Source organism: Microcebus murinus, chromosome 18 (assembly GCF_040939455.1).
Source record: "Microcebus murinus isolate Inina chromosome 18, M.murinus_Inina_mat1.0, whole genome shotgun sequence".
In the NCBI taxonomy this organism is placed as follows: domain Eukaryota; kingdom Metazoa; phylum Chordata; class Mammalia; order Primates; family Cheirogaleidae; genus Microcebus; species Microcebus murinus.
This window is the reverse complement of record NC_134121.1, coordinates 20,414,320-20,435,041: the sequence shown is the minus strand read 5'-3', so window position 1 is coordinate 20,435,041 and position 20,722 is coordinate 20,414,320. Positions and strand designations below refer to the sequence as shown.

Below are 20,722 nucleotides of genomic sequence, written 5' to 3'. Positions count from 1 at the left end.
AGGCTTCACCCCGCTTCTGTTCCCACCGGCTGCTGCATGAGCTATTCCTAAGGTCCCTTCCTATGTGTAAAATCTTATTCACACCTCGTTGGCTACTCAGCTGCATTTTACAGTGTTGACTCCTCCCTCCTTTGAAGTTTTTTCACAGCTTCGGTGGAGCCCTTCTCTCCTAGTTCTGCTACAGCCTCCCCAGTTGCTCTTCTCAGACTTCTCTGCAGGCGCCTCTGCCTGCCCCTTTCCTGTTAGTCCTCTAAGGGCTGCATCCTCTAGGCTCTTCTCAGGCAGCTCACTCTACCTGGGCAGCCACATCCATGCTGTGGCTTTTACTACTACCTCTAATGTGGCAGTGACTCTTAAATCTTTATCTCCAGCTTAGACCTTCCTCATAAGCACAACATTCAGACATTTCCCATAGGCACCTCTAGCTCAACTCACCCTACCAACCACCCTGTCCTTCCAGATTAACAAGGGGCCCAGCACTCTGATTCATGCTGTGATCTTTTTTTTTTTTTTGAGACAGAATCTCACTCTTTGCCTGGGCTAGGGTGCCGTGGCATCAGCCTAGCTCACAGCAACCTCCGACTCCTGGGGTCAAGCGATTCTCCTGCCTCAGCCTCCCAAGTAGCTGGGACTACAGGCATGCACCACCATGCCCGGCTAATTTTTTGTATATATTTTTAATTGGCCAATTAATTTCTTTCTATTTATAGTAGAGACGGGGTCTCACTCTTGCTCATGCTGGTTTTGAACTCCTGACTTTGAGTGATCCTCCCGCCTCGGCCTCCCAGACACTCTGTGATCTTAAGAGCCAAGAGTGGGCCTAGACGTTGGGACAGGCTCCCAGGCTAGTCCCAGGTAAGGCAGCCTTGAGAGGCAAAGAATGGCCTAAACAACTAATCCCTGGGACCAGTTAGAAGACGATAACCAAACCCAAAATGAAGGGGCTACCTCAGAGTTCAGGAAGGATTCAAGCTACCAGCTAGAGAAACTCCCTGTGGCAAAAGTACATGGGAGGGGGAGCCTTTTATGGAACATCTTCCTTGGCCCAGACCATGAATGGGGAGGGAACAGACACTGATCTGGTGTCTCCCTGCCCCATCTCCTTCCATGGGTAGAATAGGTTTCACCTGATGGAAATCTTGACCCTCTTCAAGTATATTCTGAAAGTAAGAAGTGGTTTCCCATGTCTGTTTCCCTGGGCTGACCCTGTGCCAGACGTCTAGGGCCCTTATCTGGCCATGGCATCGTTGGGAATCCAGCAGCTCTCTTGTTACAGCTCAGTTCTCCACCCCAGGCTGTCTGCTCCGGCAACAAGGATACAGGATTGGAAGAGCATCTCAGTGGGTCAGAGAGGACAGAGAGGGGACAGTTAAAGATGAGGTAGAGTCACAGGGAGGGTTGTAGGAAGGGTCAGAAGGCTCTGAGTGCATGACCTATCCCTTGAAGGACTCTGGGTAGTGACAAAAATGGGTAATGTGCTGGATAGGGGAAAGGCCTGTGGGACCCCAGATGACCTGTAGTTCCCTCAGGTGCTTTCTGGCTGCTGTATGTCACTGGAGCCCCAGAGTGAAAGAAATAGCATGAGTGGGGATGGGATGAGGAAGCCCAAGTTGAGAAGTGCAGCATAGGGCCGGCAGGGTGTGGCGGCTCAGGCCTGTAATCCTAACACTCTGGGAGGCTGAGGCAGGAGGATCGCTTGATCCCAGGAGTTCAAGGCTATGGTGAGCTGTGACCACACCACTGCACTGCAGCCTGGGCAATAGAGCAAACCCCATCTCTTAAAAGAAAGGAAAGCTATTGGCTTTTTTGGCTATTAGCCAAAAAAGCCAATAGCATAATAGGTACGACAGAGAGTTGAGAAAGTTGTGACAGGAAGTGAGGCGCCCACGTTTGAAGAGTCTCTGGGGCCCCAGGGAAGAAATGGGTGGGACCTGAGGAGCCCTCCTGTAAGGCAGTGTTGACATACTTTGGGGACACCTTGCGCTGGGCTCAGGATGGAATACTCTGCCCAGTAGAAATGGGGACCAGATGGTCACACATGTATATGTGAGGGGCTGGAGTGGCTCTTAGCCTTTCTCTCTGAAGTCCTTTCCCCACAAGAGAATATTTGTTGTCCCAAATAGGAGTCACAGATGAGATAGGGCTTGACACTGCTGATTGCAGAAGATGGAATGAAAGTAGAGGATGTGAGGCATCCAGCCACAGGAATCGTGGGGTCCCATGGGCCACAGGTGATGAATAGCACCCACCAGGCTCTGGACAAGGTCCCTGCCACAGCTCTGAGACGCTGTCGGTCACTCCCCTCCATCTCCTCAGTGAAGGTCACTTATCGGCATAATCTATTCTTATTCAAGAGAGGGTGTCTTGGCCCTGGTAGGGGGCTGGGCTTGCTGGACCAAGGAAGGCTCAGTCTACACAGCTGCCCAATGCCACCACTCTACATCAGTGCTTCTCAACCCTTCGAGAGCATCAGAAGCTCCTGGAGGGGCTGTTAAACTCCTGAGTGCTGTGTGCAGAGTTAGTTTATGAATCTGTAAAGCTGGGGTGGGCAGAAAAATTTGCAGTTCCCAGGTGCTGCTGCCACTGCTGCTGTCTGGGGACTGGTTTTGAGGACCACAGTCTATATTATTGTCCATGGTTACCTCACTTTGTAAGTAGATTCACAGGACTCAGAGCTCCATTGAGTTGGGGACAGCTACTCATTTCACTGATGTCTAGAGTGCATGATGAGGCCAGGGTCCCTCAGGAGGGTTTCCCTGTGATGACAGGAAAGGTAGCGGACTGTGTTTCATTTCTATCCTTAAAGCAAGTTTGACTTGCTCAAAGGGCTGGAGTACAGGGATCTGGGCCAGTTTGTTGTGGGAAAAAAGTCACCAGTTCCTACCTGGGCACTCGTTTGGCACTGAAGTGAGAAGTTCATCTACATAGGTCCTGCAGTAGTGCCCCCAAAGCCCCGATGGCCACCTCCTGCCACAGGGGACTGACATATAGTTTGATTCTCAGCAGGCCTTGGGAGCACTCGCCCAGGGGAAGACCTAGACAGAGGCAGACCCTCTTCCCTCTGCCTTGCCGTCTAGGCACAAAGCCATCAGCAGTTCCTCTTCCCACTCGCCACACTCCCCCATCCCAGAGCTTTCTGTGTCCTGGTGGTGTTTTCTCAGAGAGAAAGGCATGGAGGTCCCCCGGGTGGAGATGAAATTTCCTAGGCATGGTGCACAGCAGTCAGCTTCACTGTGCTGGGGCACAGGCCAGGCAAGTGGAGTTGGGTACTTTTTGTTTTAACTTCTTCAGCTCTCCACAGCTGAGTCTCCTGTCGCTCAAGAGCACCCCTGACCTGCAGGGAATGCTGGCAGATAGGCTTCCAGTCAGACAGTGAATAAGAGCCTGGCTGCACTGGACACCGCGGGCATCACTGTCTCATTGGCATGAGAAGAGTTTGTAGGATTTTGAGTAGCACCAGGACACCGGATGCTGAAGCCAACCTGGGTTTTAGGGGAAAACTCCCATCACTCCATCCCTCTGTCCCTCCATCCTGCCTCAAGAGAAGAGACCTCAAGCTGGGCTCTCTGAGGTCTGAGGAGGCAGCACCTGTGAGTGAGGGAGTTGGTGGGAAGTGTTCTGGACTGTGAACTTGGAACAAAAGGACTGAAGCCTCAAGCCCCAGTAGAGGAGGCCTTACTATTTCAAGCAAGAAATAGCCTGAACCCATTGGGGGGCAATCAGCAAGAAACTCAGACCCCCAAATCAGGCTCCCAAATGAGGTCAAAGGAAACAGATTTGAAAGGCAGGCTAGAAGGGACCTAAAGGGATGTGGCTTTTATTGTGCACCCACAGGTGGCAGCTGTTATGAGGTTACAGGGTTCAGGTAAATGAGAATTCATTTTGCTCCTGAAACCTACCCTCCCTGAATGTCCTATCTGGGCAAATGATGATTCCGGGCATTCCATTGGTTTTCTTAGAGTCCTTGCTTCCTGCTCACCCACATACCTTCCAAATATCTTTCAAACCCATCGCTTCCCTTTTGTATGCATTGCCACTGCCTTTGTGTGGACTCTGTCATCTCTCAATTATCAGACTCTTAATTGGTCTTTGTGCCTCCTGCCTTGCTCTACTCTAAACTATCCACAGAATGCTCTTTCAACCCATAAATGTGATCATGCCCCCTGTTCCGAATGCTACTTCATGCCAGTTTAAAAATCTAAACTCAATGTGCTGCTTTTACAACTTGAAGACACAGATGCTACCGTCTAAGTTTAGTTCTTACTAAAATATTCCCAGTTGTCTGCTTTCTCTGTTTGGGGCCTAGAAGTGATGACTCAAAATCATTTTGTGTTCTTTAGTGTTTGAGAGCTGAGTTTGTGCTCCGTCCTCAGTCAGGTGTAAAATGTCAGATATATTCACTATTATTATGTCAATTATTTTTTATTTTGACCTACAATAGCCTGCAGAGGTATCTTGTATTATTTCCAGTGACAGATCCTTGGATTCTAGCCAGTTTTTGGTGGGTGGTCTTAATATTCTAGAGCAGGTTTCCTCCATACCGTAATTGTTAGGATGTTATATTTACTCACTCATACCTAACAATCCAGATTTGCTTACTATCTCTTCGGCTTTGCTTACAAAAAAGCTACCGGAAATTTGGCAAGCAGTCTGACTGGTGGATTAGGCCAGGCAGGGGTCCTCAAACTGCAGCCTGAGGGCCACATGTGGCCCTTTGACATTTACCCAGCCCGCCCAGTGTTTTTGCTACCGCTGCCTGTCCTGCTTAGCAACCAACTCATCCTGGGCCCACAGGGCACATGTGTGGAATGTACGCTGCACTCTCCAATGGCCCTCCAACAGTCTGAGGGACAGGGAACTGGCCGCCTGTTTAAAAAGTTTGAGGACCCCTGGATTAGGGGATTGTTAGGACCTACTTCTCACTTGGGTAATGAATCATATAGTTTGGCCATATCTGCACGAGAGTCACCTTAATGACTACTGGGGGTACAAATTGTGATCCTACTATCAGAAGTATGCATCATGTTTTCTCTAGCACTTTGTACTTCTACAAAAGAGTTAGGATACTAGAGAACTAGAGACCAGAGACCTAGAACTAGAGACCAGACTTGTCCTGCTTTGCTAAGGGATGAAACGAATAATCAAATGAACAATAGTGGTGGCTTCCCGAGGTTACATGTCAAGTTGGTGCCACACTTCTGCTAGAGCCAGTGAGAACACAGCTCTTCTCTCCCTTCTTTTATCTTTTTTTTTTTTTTTTTTTTTTTGAGATAGAGTCTCACTCTGTTGCCCGGGATAGAGTGCCGTGGCGTCTGCCTAGCTCACAGCAACCTCAAACTCCTGGGCTCAAGTAATCCTTCTGCCTCAGCCTCCTAAATTGCTGGGACTACAGGCATGTGACACCATGCCTGGCTAATTTTTTCTTTATATATTTTTTTAGTTGTCCAGCTAATTTCTTTCTATTTTTTTTTTTTTTTTTTAGTAGAGATGGGGTCTCGCTCTTGCTTAGGCTGGTCTCGAACTCCCGAGCTCAAACGATCTGCCTTCCTGAGCCTCCCAGGGTGCTAGGATTACAGGCATGGGCTACCACGCCCCCCAGCCCCTTCCTTCATCTTCATCCTTGTCAATCTCACCTCTCTCTCAAGCAATTTCCCTTATCAGTGGATCTGCCACAAAAGACCAACTTCATGAAAAGGAAAAGATAAAACAGAGGTAAAAACTGTAATATACTATTAATCTACAGGTAAAATCTTTTCCAAGGAACTCTCAATTAAATGGGCTAAATCTCTTGTTTGAATCCATTTTGATTCAGATTTTGTTGAATCCATTATTTCCTGAACTGAGTGGACTTGGAAGACTTTTACCATCAAAATGTTCATTTTATACTAACAGCTTTGTTATGATGGAATTTGATATTTGTGTGTGTGTGTGAGACATTTTTTTCTCTTTCATTCTGAGAAGTCCTGCTGTATTTTAAATATTCCTTTCTCCACTTACAGTGTCTTATCTTTTGAATAAGTTCATATTCAAAAATTCAAAAGTATTTTCTTCTTGGACTAGAGTAAAACTTTCCATATTTTTCTCACATCTATTTCTAGTCTTCCAGTTCCCTTCCCCAAGCAACCTGTTACTATCTCTTAAATGTCTTTCTAGATATATTTCATGCATATGTAAGCATTATATTTGTGAAATGTGTTTTTTCCTCCACTTAAAAATATTTACAAGTGGTTGGTTAGTATTTCCTACCTGTTCTGTACCCTACTGTCTTTTGTGCTACATCTTAGAGATGTCCCATATCAGTTTATGTGATGGTCAATTTTATGTGTCAACTTGACTGCACCCACCATATCAGGGTGTCCAGATATTTAAAGGCAATGTAGGCCGGGCGCGGTGGCTCACACCTATAATCCTAGCACTCTGGGAGGCCGAGGCGGGCGGATCGTTCTAGGTCAGGAGTTCGAAACCAGCCTGAGCAAGAGCAAGACCCCCGTCTCTACTATAAATAGAAAGAAATTAATTGGCCAACTAATATATACAGAAAAAATTAGCCGGGCATGGTGGCGCATGCCTGTAGTCCCAGCTACGTGGGAGGCTGAGGCAGAAGGATCACTTGAGCCCAGGAGTTTGAGGTTGCTGTGAGCTAGGCTGACGCCACAGCATTCACTCTAGCCTGGGCAACAAAGCGAGACTCTGTCTCAAAAAAAAAATAAATAAATAAAAATAAAAATAAAGGCAATGTAGTTCTCATTTTGGTGTGTTATTCTGGCCCATTCACTGAGTAACCAGAAAAAGCTGCTGGTTTTAAGTGGGACGCGGAACGAGAGAGGGCTCTGCAATGGGTTGAGACCACTCTGCAAGCTGCTCTGCCACTTAGGCCATATGATGCAGCAGATTCAGTGGTGCTTGAAGTGGCAGTGGCAGGTAGAAATGCTGTTTGGAGCCTTTGGCAGGCCACGTAGGTTAATTGCAGCACAGGCCCTTAGGATTTGGGCACAAAGCCCTGTCATCCTCTGGATAACTACTTTCCTTTTGAGAAAACAGCTCTTAATCTGCTAATCTGACCTTCATAGAGACTGACACTTAATCATGGGCTGCCAAGTTACCATGCAACCTGAGCTTCCCATCATGAGCTGGTGTTTTCTGACGCGGCAAGCCTTAAGTTGGGCATGCACAGCAAGGCAGTGCATCATCAAAAGGAAATGGTATGTGCATGATCAGCCCTGAGCAGGTCCTGAAGGTACAAGGAAGTTATGTGAAGGAGTGACCCCAAAGGCCTTTGGTTCCTGCTACACTGCCTTTTCTCTCCCAGTTTGCACCTGTGGCCCCATGGAGAGTTCCCTACAATCAGTTGACAGAGGAAGAGAAAACTCAAGTGCCAGTTTACTGATGGTTCTTCACGATATGCAGGCACCACCTGAGAGTGAACAGCCAGTGCTCGGCAGCCCCTTTCTGGGACATCCTTGAAGGACAAGGATGAAGGGAAGTCCTCCAAGTGGGCAGCACTTTCAGCAGTGCACCTGGTTGTTAACTTTGCTTAGAAGGAGAATTGGCCAGATGTGTGATTATATACCAATTCAAGGGCTATGACCAATGGTGTGGCTATATTGTCAGGGACTTGGAAGGAACAGGATTGGAAAATTGGTGACAGGAAATTTAGGGAAGAAGTACATAGATAGGCCTTACTGGGGGAAAAAACATGAGGCCCATGTGAATGCTCATCAAAGGGTGACCTGAGCAGAAGAGGGTTTAAATAATCAAGTGGACATGATGTCCCATTCTGTGGATACCAGTCAGCCTCTTCCCCAGCCACCCCTCTCATTACCCAGTGGGCTCGTGAACAAAGTGACCATGGTGGCAGGGATGGAGGTTATGCATGAGCTTAGCAACATGGCTCTCCACTCACCGAGGCCAGCCTGGCTACAGCCACTGCCGAGTGCCCTGTCTCCCAGCTGCAGAGACCAACACTGAGCCCCCAATATGGCACCATTCCCTGAGGTGATTAGCCAGCTACCTGGTGGCAGGTTGATCACACTGCACTACTTCATTCATGGAAAAGGCAGAATTTTGTCCTTAGTGGGATAGACACTCTAGATATGGATTTGCCTTCTCAGTATGCAATGTTTCTGCCAAAATCAGCGGTGGGCTTACGGAATGATATTTCACACAGCATTGCTCCTGACCAAGGAACTCACTTCACAGAAAAAAAAAAAAAAAAAGTGTAGCAATGGGCCTGTGCTCATGGAATTCACTGGTCTCACCATGTTTCCCACCACGCTAAAGCAGTTGGCTTGATAGAACAATAGAATGGCCTTTTGAAGACTCAAATACAGCACCAGCCAGGAGGCAGTACGTCCCAGGGCTGAGGCAAAGTTCTCCAGAAGGCTGTATCTGCTCTGAATCAACATCTAACATGTGGTGCTATTTCTCCCACAGCCAGAATTCATGGGTCCTGGAATCACAGGGTGGAAATGGGAGTGGTACCACCCACTATTACCCCTAGTGACCCGCTAGCAAAATTTTACTTTCTGTTCCCATAACTTTATGTGCTGCTGGCCTATAGGTCTTAGTTCCAGAGGAAAGATTGCTACCACCAGGAGACATGACAATGCTTTGATTGAGCTGGAAGTTAAGACTTCTGCTTAGCCAATTTGAACTCCTATTGACTCTGAACCAATAGGCAAAAAAGGGAGTTACTGTGCTGAATGGGGTCATTGATCCTGAGATTGGACTACAACTCCACAATGGAGGTAAGGGAGGATATGTCTGGAACACAGGAAGTCCCTTAGGGTGTATTACCATGGCCTGTGATTAAGGGCAATGAAAAACTATGACAACCTACTCTAGGCAGGACTAATGGCCCAGACCCTTCAGAAATGAACATTTGAGTCATTTCACCAGGTAAAGAACCATGGATGACCAGCTGAGGTGCTTGCTGAAGGCACAGGGAATATAGAATGAGTAGTGAAAGAAGGTAGTTTTATAAATACCAGCTACAACCACATGACCAGTTACAGAAACAAGGGCTGTAATTATCATAGTATTTCCTCTTTATTTTGTTTATGAATATGTTAGTGTGTGTATACATACATGTATACCTTGAGATATTGTGGGTTTGGTTCCAGACCACTGCACTAAAGCAAATATCACAATAAAGTAAATCACACAAATGTTTTGATTTCCCAGTGCATTTTATAAAAGTTACATTTACATTATAGCACAGTCTGTTAAATGTGCAATTGCATGACGTCTAAAAAGCAATATACATACCTTATTTAAAAATACTTTATTGCTAAAAGCTGCTAATGATCATCTGAGCCTTTTGTAAGTTGTAATCTTTTGGCTGGTGGAGGGTCTTGCCTCGATGTTGTTGGCTGCTGACTGATCGGGGTGGTGGTTGCTGAAGGCTTGGGTGGTTGTGGCAATTTCTTAAAATAAAACAACAATGAAAGTTACTGCATTGATTGAATCTTCCTTTCATGAAAGATTTCTCTGTAGCATATGATACTATTTAACAGTATTTTATGGCTAGGTGCAGTGGCTCACGCCTATAATCCTAGCACTCTGGGAGTCAGAGGCAGGAGGATTGTTTGAGCTCAGGAGTTTGAGATCAGCCTGAGCAAGAGCAAGACCCTGTGTTTACTAAAACTAGAAAAATTAGCCAGGTGTGGTGGCAAACACCTATATAGTCCCAACTACTCAGGAAACTAAGGCAGGAGGATCACTTGAGACTAGGAATTTGAGGTTGCTGTGAGCTTTGATGATGCCACTGCACTCTTGCCGGGGCGACAGAGTGAAACTCTGTCTCAGAAAAACAAAACAATAACACTTTCTTTGCTCATCCATAGGAAGCAAATCCTCATCTGTTGAAGTTTTCAAGTTTTATCATGAGATTGCCGTAATTTAGTCATATCTTCAGCCTCCACTGCTAATTCTAGTTCCCTTGGTTTTCTACCACATCTGCATTTTGTGGTGGAAATATCTTCCGTTCCTCCACTGATGTCTTGAACACCTCAAAGTCATCCATGAGGATTGGAATCAACTTCTTTAAAACTCCTGTTCAAGACGGTCATGGTAGTTCACATCTGTAATCCTAGCTCTCTGGGAGGCTGAGGTGGGAGGATTGCTCAAGGTCAGGAGTTTGAAACCAGCCTGAGCAAGAGTGAGACCCCGTCTCTACTAAAAATAGAAACAAATTAATTGACCAACTAAAAATATATACAAAAAATTAGCCGGGCATGGTGGCGCATGCCCATAGTCCTAGCTACTCAGGAGGCTGAGGCAGCAGGATCGCCTGAGCCCAGGAATTTGAGGTTGCTGTGAGCTAGGTTGACACTATGGCACTCTATCCCAGGCAACAGAGTGAGCCTCTGTCAAAGAAAAGAAAAAAAAAAAACAAAACTCCTGTTCATGTTGATATTTTGACATCCTCCCATGAATCATGAATGTTCCTAATAGCATCTAGAATGGGGAATCCTTTCCAGAGATTTTTTATTTACTTTGCCCAGATCCATCAGAGGAATCACTATCTATGGCAGCTATTGCTTTATGAAATATATTTCTTAAATAATAAGACTTGAAATTCAAAGTTACTCTTTGAATCATGGGCTGCAGAATGGATGCTGTTGATAGCATACACGAAAACAACATTAATCTCTTTGTATGTCTCCATCAGAATTCTGGGTGACCAGGTTCATTGTCAACAAATGGTAATATTTTGAAAGGAATCCTTTTATTTCCTGAGCAGTAGGTCTCAACAGTAGACTTAAAATACTCGGTAAACTATGATGTAAACAGATGTGCTGTCACCTAGGCTTCACTGTTCCATTTATAGAGCAAAGGCAGAGTAGATTTAGCATAATTCTTAAGAGCCCTAGTATTTTCAGAATGATCAATGAGCATTGGCTTCAACTTAAAATCACCAGCTGCATTAGCCCCTAACAAGAGAGTCAGCCTGTCCTTTGAAGCTTTGAAGCCAGGCATTGATTTCTCCTCTCTAGCTAGGAGTGTCCTAGATGGCATCTTCCAATAGAAGGCTATTGCATCTACATTGAAAATCTGTTGTTAGTGTAGCCATCTTCATCAGTGATCTTAGCTGGATCTTCTGGATAACTTGCTGCAATCTTCTCCACAGCACTTACTGCTGCACTTTGCACTTTATGTTATGAAGATGGCCTCTTTCCTTAAACCTCATGCACCAACCTCTGCTAGCTTACAACTGTTCTGCAGTTTCCTCACCTCTCTCAGCCTTCGTGGAATTGAAGAAAGTTAGGGCATTGCTGTGGATTAGGCTTTGGCTTAAGGGAATGCTGTGGCTATTTTGATTTTCTATCCAGATAACTATAGCTTTCTCCATATCAGCAATAAGGCTGTTTGCTTTCTTATCATTCATATGGTCACTGGAGGAGCACTTTCAATTTGCTTTAAGAACTTTTCCTTTACATTCACAACATAGCTGTCTGGCACAAGAGGCCCAGTGTTCAGCCTGTCTCAGCTTTTTTTTTTTTTTTTTTTTTTTTGAGACAGAGTCTCACCCTGTCACCCTTAATATATAGCACAGTGGCATCATCATAGCTCATTGCAACCTCAAACTCCTGGGCTCAAGCAATCCTCCTACCTTAGCCTCCCTCCCTGGGATTATAGGTATGCATCACCATGCCCAGCTAATTTTTTTATTTGTAGTAGAGATGGTGGGGAGCGGGGCTGGGGGGTGTCTCCCTTTTGCTCAGGCTGGTCTTGAACTCCTGGCTTCAAGTAATCTTCTCACCTGGGTCTCCCAGAGTGCTAAGATAATGGATGTGAGCCACCACATTGGGCACCATCTTAGCTTTTGACATGCTTTCTTCACTGAATTTATTCATTTCTAGCCTTTGATTTAAAGTGAGAGAAGTGCAACCCTTCCTTTCACTTGAACACTTAGAGGCCACTCATTGTTGGGTTACTAGGCTTCATTTCACCATCATTGTGCCTCAGGGAATAGGGAAGCCGGAGGCAAGGGAGAGAGACAGGAGTTGCCAGCTGGTGGAGCAGTCACAATACAGATAACATTTATAGATTAAGTTTGCCCTCTCATATGTGCATGGTTCATGGAGCCCCAAAACAATTACAGTAGTAACATCGAAGATCACTGATCACAGGTCATCATAACAGATGTAATAATAATGGAAAAGTTGAAATATTGTGAGAATTACCAAAATATAATACAGAGAATGGAGTCGGCATATTCTGTTGGAAAATTGGTGCCAATAGACTTGCTCAATCGCAGGGTTGCCACAAACCTTCAATTTGTAAAAAACTGCAATGTCGGCCAGCTGTGGTGGCTCACATCTGTAATCCTAGCCCTTTAGGAGGCTGATGCAGGAGGATCGCTTGAGGCCAGGATTTGAAACTAGCCTGAGCAACATAGTGAGACCCCATCTCTACAAAAAATACAAAAATTACCTGGGTATAATGGCATGTGTCTGTAGTCCCAGGGTTAATGGAAAAATCCCAAAGTCTGTAAAATAATTCTAAAGTTTTATTCTGAGCCGAGTGTGTGTGTGTGTGTGTGTGACTGATGGCTTAGAACACATGTTTTCAAGAGGTTCTGAGAAAACGTGCACGAGGTAGCCTGGTTACAGTTTGGTTTTATACATTCATGGAGACAGGAATTACATGTAAGATCGTAAGTCAATATGGGGAGGACATACCTTGGTTTGGCCTGAAAAGGTGGGACATCTCTAAGCGGGGACTTATAGTTTATAGGTGGGTTTAAAGATTCTTTGATTTGTAATTGGTTAAAGAAATGAAGCTTGTCTAAAGTGTTGGAATGGTGTTTTTTTTTTTTTCTTTTGCCCCCTCCCCTCAACTTGGAATGTTTTAAGTTAAGATAAGGATGTCTGTTTGTCAGAGACAATCCATGGGACATTTACTGAGACTCAAGTGAGCTGTTAAGTAAATTGATTGCCTGCAGGTGTGGTTTAGGCTTTGTCTTACGTGGCCTTCGGTCCTATTAATCTTATTGTTACAAAGAGTAACTAGGCATGTCTGGCCTCCTTTCCCTTCATGGCTGGGAACTCAGCTTTAAGGTTTTTCTGGGGTCCCCTTGGCCAAGAGGAGATTCATTCAGTCAGCTGGAGGGGGGGCTTAATATTTTATTTTAGTTCACACCAGCTACCTAGGAGGCTGAAGCAGGAGGATCACTTAACCCCAGGAGTTGGAGTCTGAAGTGAGCTACGATGACGCAAATGCATTCTGGCGCAGACAACAGAGCAACTCTGTCTCAAACAAAACAAAACACACACACACACAAAACCCCTGTAATGTCTGCGAAGCACAATAAAGCAAAGTGCAATAAAACGAAATATCCCTGTATAATATCTTTGTTTCTTCTCTGATTCCCTTACCATGTAATCTAAGATGTATTGGCTTTATAGCATAGTGTTGAAGTGTTGTTAATTTTACGTCACAGTGTTTAAGTTATGAGATGTCAAGGAGAGTAAACATCACTCAGAGACTTTACCTTTTGGGGATGGAGTTAGTGCATTTTTGGTTGTATGCCATGTTAGGTAGAAATATGACCTTATTATTGTCTTCACTTGGAGATTAAGTATGGTTTAAGGAGATGCATATGGGAGCCAAGTTTACAAGGGGTAGACTTGTGGTGGTTAATTTTGTGTGTCAACTTGAGTAGGTCGTGGAGTGCTCAGATGTTTGGCTATATATTATCCTGGGTGTGACAATTAAGGTGTTTCTGGATGAGATTAACATTTGCATTTGTAAACAAAGTAAAGCAGATTGCCCTCCCCAATGCAGTGATTCTCATCCAATTGGTTGAAGCCTGACTAGAACAAAAAGGTAGAATAAGGGAAAATTCACTCTCACTCTCTCTGCTTAACTGTCTTGCCGCTGGACGTAGGTCTTCACCTGCCTTTGGACTCATAGTCTGATAAAAATTTATACCATTGGCTCTCTGGGGTCTCCAGCAGGCCAACTGCAGATCTTGGGCTTCTCAGCCTCCATAATTGCATGAGTCAATTCCTTATAATAAATCTCTTTCTATATATACATTGGTTCTGTTTTTCTGCAGAACCCAGACTAATATAGTATACATAGAAATCTCCTTAATTCTTTCCAGTAACCAGATTGTATTCCAGATGATAAATATGTCAGAATTTAATCATCTTTATTGATACACAGGCACTTCCCAGTTTTTCAGTCTTTTTCTAATTTCACCAATGTAGCAATAAATATCTGTCTGTATACATACATCTTTGTGCACCCAAATACCAAGGATTGTGATTTATGAATCTTAAAAGTGACAAATAGGTATTGTTCTGCGTGTTTTATGTGACATCATGTGCCTTAGAATGCAATTTCTCAAAAGAAAAGTCTATAATGTGTATGTTCTGTACAATGTCATGTATGTTGTGGCTCCTTAATACATACTTTAAAACAACAATAATTTTCAGAATAGCCAAGTCAATTCATTACCATAACTAGCTAAATATAAGTAGGGATATTCACTCTAAGTATACTGCATAAGCAAGGAGAGTGCTGTCTGCAAGCCAAAGGACATCTGCTAATTCTTTATAGAACGACAAATGAGTCTCCTTGCACTTCTTCTTGTAACAAACACCCACTAGAATTAAGATTTTGGAATCATTTCCATTGCAAATCCCCTCTTTCCACACCCCTTTCAAAGGCAGCTGCGATGTTTGGCTTCTAACCAAGGCCTGCTGCACCAACAATTCTCTAAATTTTATTTATATTTCATGTGCAGTATGTTCGAACTCTCACTTTCCCAGGTGCCAGATGCTGGTTTGGACACATTCCAGTGGAAAGTGCTTTCCTGTAAAATAATAAAAGTAAAATGCTGAACAAACCTCCTCTTTATATCAGACTTGCACCTAGTGTACCAAAGTTAAGTACTCTAATAATGACTTCACTATTTTCCCAAATTTGGAATCCCCCAAACTCCCTCTTCACCTACTTCCACACCAAATACTTTGTCCTTTGGCTTCTGTAGGATGTAAATGCTTATAGTCCTTTTACATTTCTTTAGTCTTCATTTGAAACTGTCAAAGTGTAGAAATCTGTCTAACACCCTTTCAATAGTGCCAAACCCATATACCCACCCACTGGCATTTCAGCTATGATTTGGATGAGAAGAGAAAACATTTTAGTCTGTTTACAGGATTTTAAAAAATAAGATTTAAAAATATATCTAATATCTTAACATATGTCATATTAGCTTTAAATGTTTTCACTAAAAAGTGATTTTCTGTGTGTTTTATAATCATACAGTGGTGTAGAATTTAAGCACGTCAGTCTCCTAAGAATTAACATGGAATTTGCCATGTGCCTTTCTCAAAGGGTTCTTACCTCTTTCTAGCCAGTGCTGGATCTAAAGATCTTACTTGTGAAAGGAACGACATTAGGTGTTGACTGAGAAGGTGGATATAATTTGTAGAGATGGCCCATCCACTTTTGGCTTCCAGCTTCATCTCTTCACCTGTTTATTGGTAATATTTCATTGAGCTGAAAACCTGTACAATTCCTTTTCCTACCCTAGAAAAATTGAGAACCTTAGGTGTGAAAGTTTATGTTTGTGCCAAAAACTTTCGATTATGTTCTAAGGTTTAAATTAACTCCTATAAAGCGTCTTATCATTTGTGTGTGTGTGTGTGTGTGTGTGTGTGTGTGTGTGTGTGTGTGTGTGTGTGTAAAGCCACTGTGAAATAACAACATTCTGCTTGGTCCTGCTGGTATTTCTTCATACTTCGAGTTCTGGTAGACCTCATTTCATTTTCTTTTTATCTTTTCCACTCTTTCCGTTAGATGGCGGTAGATGCCCAAGAAATAACTTCCAAAGCGCTGGTGGAGGGCTCAGAGAGGGGCGTTTTTTGTTTTGGGGGTTTTTGTTTGTTTGCTTGCTTTCCTTGGGTCCTTGGTAGCTGAGCTGGTCCACACCGACGGCCCTGTGTGGTGGGTGGGCAGGGTATACATTTTTTCTCCAGAGTGTATGTATGGGTTAGGTTGTGGGGCCGTGGATGGGGAGTCTGGAAGACTTGCCACACAACCACCAGTTTAATCCAGGTTCTCCCTAAGCATCCGGGAGCATCCTGCCAGCTGGCAAAAAAAAAAAAAAAAAATCCCTAGAATTTTTCTCAACTATCTACAGACTTGATATAAGCTATGAAGCCGATTCTGGAGAGCGGCCAGCATTGACTTAGTGATGCTGGGGCATCTGTTGCATACATTTGTGGAGATGGAAGAGAGCCATTTGCTGGTGGGGACTGGCCGCTGCGACCTGTGGACTCAATCCCACATTGCGACCTGCCAACGGCCCACAGGCATTTCTGAATTCTCTCCTGTGTGCCCAGCGCCCTATAGGAAGCACTGGGAAAATAAGTCCACTTATTATAGAGAGCATAAAACATACAGAGAAATAACTGTCGAGCAAGACCTAGCTTGATAAAGTGACGCGTGTGGGGAGACGGTAAATCCTAGAAGCGTTTCAAGAGGGGTCAGTGGGGTCCCAAGTGGCCTAAGGGTTAGGCTTGGCGTAGGCAGAGCGAGGAGCAGGACAGGGAGGAACAAGAGAAAGGGGTAAAGAACTCGGGCAGGGCAGCGGGGTTCTTTGGCGAAGTCTGGAGATAATATATATTTAATAATAGAATTGGGGAGTGGAAAGGAAATGGGGGCAGGAGTGCGGCCAAGTCCAGCTCAGCGCCCACTGCCGCCTCGGAAAGGGCCGGCTCGGCGGACCCTTCTCCTTTCTTCACTGAGGCCCCAGGCATTCCCTCAGAGTGGAGCGTGGCGGGTCAGGCTCCTCGTTAGGGCGGTTGCCCCGCGCGCCGCGCTCCCCAGCGCCAGCTGCCGCCGACCCCGCGGGAGCGGACCTCGCGGGCCCCGGCCGGCCGCGGGGGGCGTGGCGAGGGCGGGCGGGAGGGGGCGTGGCGTGGCGCCCCGGTGGGCGGGGCTCTCCTCCACCAGCGCCCGCGCCGTGCCGCTGCCGCCGCCTCCGCCTCCGCCCGCCGCGCGGACCGAGGGAGCGGGGTCGCCACCGCCTGCCCGCCCGCGTGCCGGGGCTGCGGTGGGCCAGGATGTCGGGCTTCCTGGAGGAGCTGCTCGGCGAGAAGCTGGTGACGGGTGGCGGCGAGGAGGTGGACGTGCACTCGTTGGGCGCCCGCGGCATCTCGCTGCTCGGTCTTTACTTCGGCTGCAGCCTGAGCGCCCCCTGCGCGCAGCTCAGCGCCAGCCTGGCCGCCTTCTACGGCCGCCTGAGGGGGGACGCGGCGGCCGGGCCGGGGACCGGGGCCGGGGCCGGGGCCGGGCCAGGGCCAGGGGCCGGGGCAGCCGCAGAGCCCGAGCCTCGGCGGCGCCTGGAGATCGTCTTCGTGTCCTCGGACCAGGACCAGCGCCAGTGGCAGGACTTCGTGCGGGACATGCCGTGGCTGGCGCTACCCTACAAGGAGAAGCACAGGAAGGTGAGCGGCGCGGGCCTCGTCGGCGGTGCCCAGCCCGCGGGCTCCCGGGAGCCGGGTCCTCGCCGGCCCCTGCTCGCCCACCCACTCCGCTGTCCCCCTGTCCGCCTTCTCCATCTTTGCACTCTCCTCCCCTCCTGTCTCTCTCCGTGCCCGCACCCCCATCCCAGGACCCCGCCGGGTTGGGGCTCCCGCGGCAACTCCTCCGGGCGGATGCCAGGTGCGCCCGCTCTGGGAAGTTTGACACCCCTTGGCCCCTCGGGCCCCGGCTCGTGTCCTGAATACCTAAGAGCCCTCGGTCCGCACAGGTCGGGAGTCTAGAGTAGGGGTGGCTGCGCTCCGAGGTCCCGACTCCGTGACCCCCGCTCCCCCACACCCCCACCAGAGGTTGTCGGAGAGGCCCCTTCCATGCCTCAGCCACTTGGCTCCCCGCAGATACCTGTAGTGGGAGGGGAGTACAGGGGAGTACGCTAGCCCCCTACCCATAATGCCCAAACCAGGAAGTTTCCTTTCTTTCTGAGAGAAATCTGCTTTCCTGGGGTCCCCTCCTCCTGTGCTCAGGGACCTGGAGGCCCAGTCCTAGGTCTGGCCGCGTCCCTGCCCGCCCCCCCCCCCCCAGAGGCAGTCGCTGACCGTGGCTTTGGGCTAAAAGGTAGCTCACTCCTCTCTCTTTCTCCCTCTCTTCGCCTCCCCCAACCCCTGGGCTTAATTAGTGGCCACCGGGGGACTTTTCATTGTCTGGCCGTCCACCTTTCCTCCTCTGGTGACTCCCAGGCACAGGAGTAGCCCCGTCCTTGCAGGTCTCTTAGTTGCATGGTGGTCCACTATCGTCTTGATATACTTCGAATTAAATGCTGAACTGATCCTCATGGATGCAGGTTGACTGGAAGAATGAGGATTTGGGGGAAATTTATGCTTTGCTGTCAACTTCTTATTCCTCACAGTTTGCTGCTGAAATCAGTTTGGGTTTCTCAGTGTATCTGTTGGGTGAAGGTGTCTGTTATATATAATAAAACAAATCCAGGACATTTCGTAATGAAAGAAATAGAAAAAGTTTGGAGTTCTGTTGCTTAATTAGTTGTCTGATGTAACGCGTGAATCCAGCCCCTTCCCTTTCTGAGGAAAATCTCAGTTTATGGAGTAGACAGGAGAAGGGCTATTCTGGGCGCGTTTAGTTTCCTCTAGGGACGAAGGTAACGCATGCCATGTGTTTTCTTTATGTGTACAGAATCTTGTTGAGAAGCTTGATTTAGATTCAGTTGAGAGCAAAAGGCTTGTACTGTGACCCCAAATGTCTTGGGTAAATTATCCATCCCAAAGCACTGTAAGGTACAGACTTGGGATTTAAGGTATGAAATATAGTTTAACAAATAAGGTTTGTAAATTTAACATTGGAAAAATATGGGTTCACTAACCACACAGAGGCACAACTTGGCATTTTAGCCACTTTCTATTTTGCTCATGTTTGATTTACATGCTTGATAGAGTATTAATGTGCATGGCCAGTACTTTTTGATTCAAAATATGGGAATCCTTTGTTTTCCTTGGTGTTGGTTTTCATGATCCTTTTGGGTAGAAATAATGTTCAGAAAGTGATTTGCCAAAAAATATTTTCATTGTTATGGCAATTTTCTATTGTAGACCAAAGTCTGTTTGAAATAATGTCCTTATTGGGCAGTACAAATGATTTTTAGTTTTTGAAAACATATAATGATGGTAAAATGATGCAGACCTAAGGTCTGTTGTGTTTTTTACAAAAGGGGAAATAAATATGCTGGATAGTAAAAATATGGAGCAAATTGAAATGTTTTGTAAGTTCTTAAAGCTTTTTTTGAAAAGGGGGAGTATTTGATATGACTTAGGCCTTGCCTGGTTCTCTATAACTCAAGTCTCTTTGCATGAAAAAGTCTTTTTGGCCCTGGCCTGGACCTGCTAATTCCACCACGTCGAAAGTCTGGATGACAGAGGGCAGACTCTCATTTGAAAATGCAGTTCAAAATGCTGGACATGCCCAAACCATGATGTGTTAGCATCTCACAAATTTATTTTTTGCTTAGAGTTTTTCTGACACACATCCTGTAGTTCACTTTGTTCACTAAAACCAGTTAGGTTTTCAAGGGGGTAGTTTCTGTCCCTTGATGTTTGATGTTCCTGAATCTGCAACTTAAGACCTGACCCCAGAAACATTCTTATCTGCGATGATATATACCAGGTAAAAAGACTCCAGCTGTGTTTCTTATGGAAAACATACTCTGGGAAATTACAAAAGCTATGTACTCACTTTAAAAGGAATTATTCCCACCCCCCCTTGAAACCAAAGAGATGTACAAGAAATTCCATTTCTGTAACCGAGTTTTTGTCACCCTTGTTTGAAATCAGAGTGCTTAGAAAGAAGTCTATGAGCTTGAGATACTAATTTTACCATAATAACAGTGAAAAGCCCAAGGCACCCCTAATTCTGGGCGCTGGATGGGTGAACACTTAACTTGTTGATGTACTCTGTCCATGTTGTTTTACCAACTATAAAAGTGGTTTTAAAGAAGGGAATTTTGCTTTATACCGAAGGGAAACCAAAGTTCCAGAATGCTAATTTTTTTTTTTTAAGTTCTCATTAACATTTGTTCTTTAAAACCATTGGTATACTTCTTCCCCTTGGGATAACAAAGGGAATGGTTTTAATTAGTTATTGGCTGGCATTTCTCTAAAGAAAATTGAAAAATTATGGTGGGGAAAGAAAATGCTGTGTGGTATTTTTTTTCATCTTTTATTAATTTCTCCTTTATATAGTAAGAAAGTCTGGGATGACCATATATGTTAAGGCTGCATTTTGCCTGGCTCCTCTCACCTTGATTGGAGCTGTGAGAAAATGCTAAATAAAAAGATTCCAGGATCTTTTTTTAATTCTTTTTTTAAAAAAGAAGATTGTCCTGTTTCTGCTTGTTTTAGCAGTAGGTACAAAAGTAATTGCAGCTTCATTTTTTTGGCTTCCAAACCACACATTATTATATAGCTGTATAGAAATTGTAATTAGTTGATAATAGGACTTTGAGTGCATTTATAAGAGCAGTTTTGTCAGGAAACCTATAATCCTGAAATTAAGGCAGTTAGACTTGCTTTAATAAGTAGGTTTGTAGACGTCTTTCAGATTTCTGAAGAGAGAAAATGTGATGGGTAGTTGGAAAGTAGTGAAGATTTGGACTTTCGGGATTTGGTCTATCCCTTTAGATTGAGTGTAAATTACTCAGTTGTCAAAACTG

The 20,722-nt window shown here is 45.5% G+C and overlaps 1 protein-coding gene across 1 annotated transcript in view; it reads left to right on the top strand.

Annotated features, from left to right (window-relative positions):
* The first annotated feature begins 16,972 nt into the window (after positions 1-16,972).
* Positions 16,973-20,722, top strand: part of NXN (nucleoredoxin) — a 144,991-nt gene continuing 141,241 nt past the window's right edge. The window contains exon 1 of the mRNA XM_012740561.2: positions 16,973-17,468. Coding sequence (XP_012596015.2) covers positions 17,085-17,468 — 384 coding nt within the window. The 5' untranslated portion in view covers positions 16,973-17,084. The remainder of the gene's footprint in view (positions 17,469-20,722) is intronic.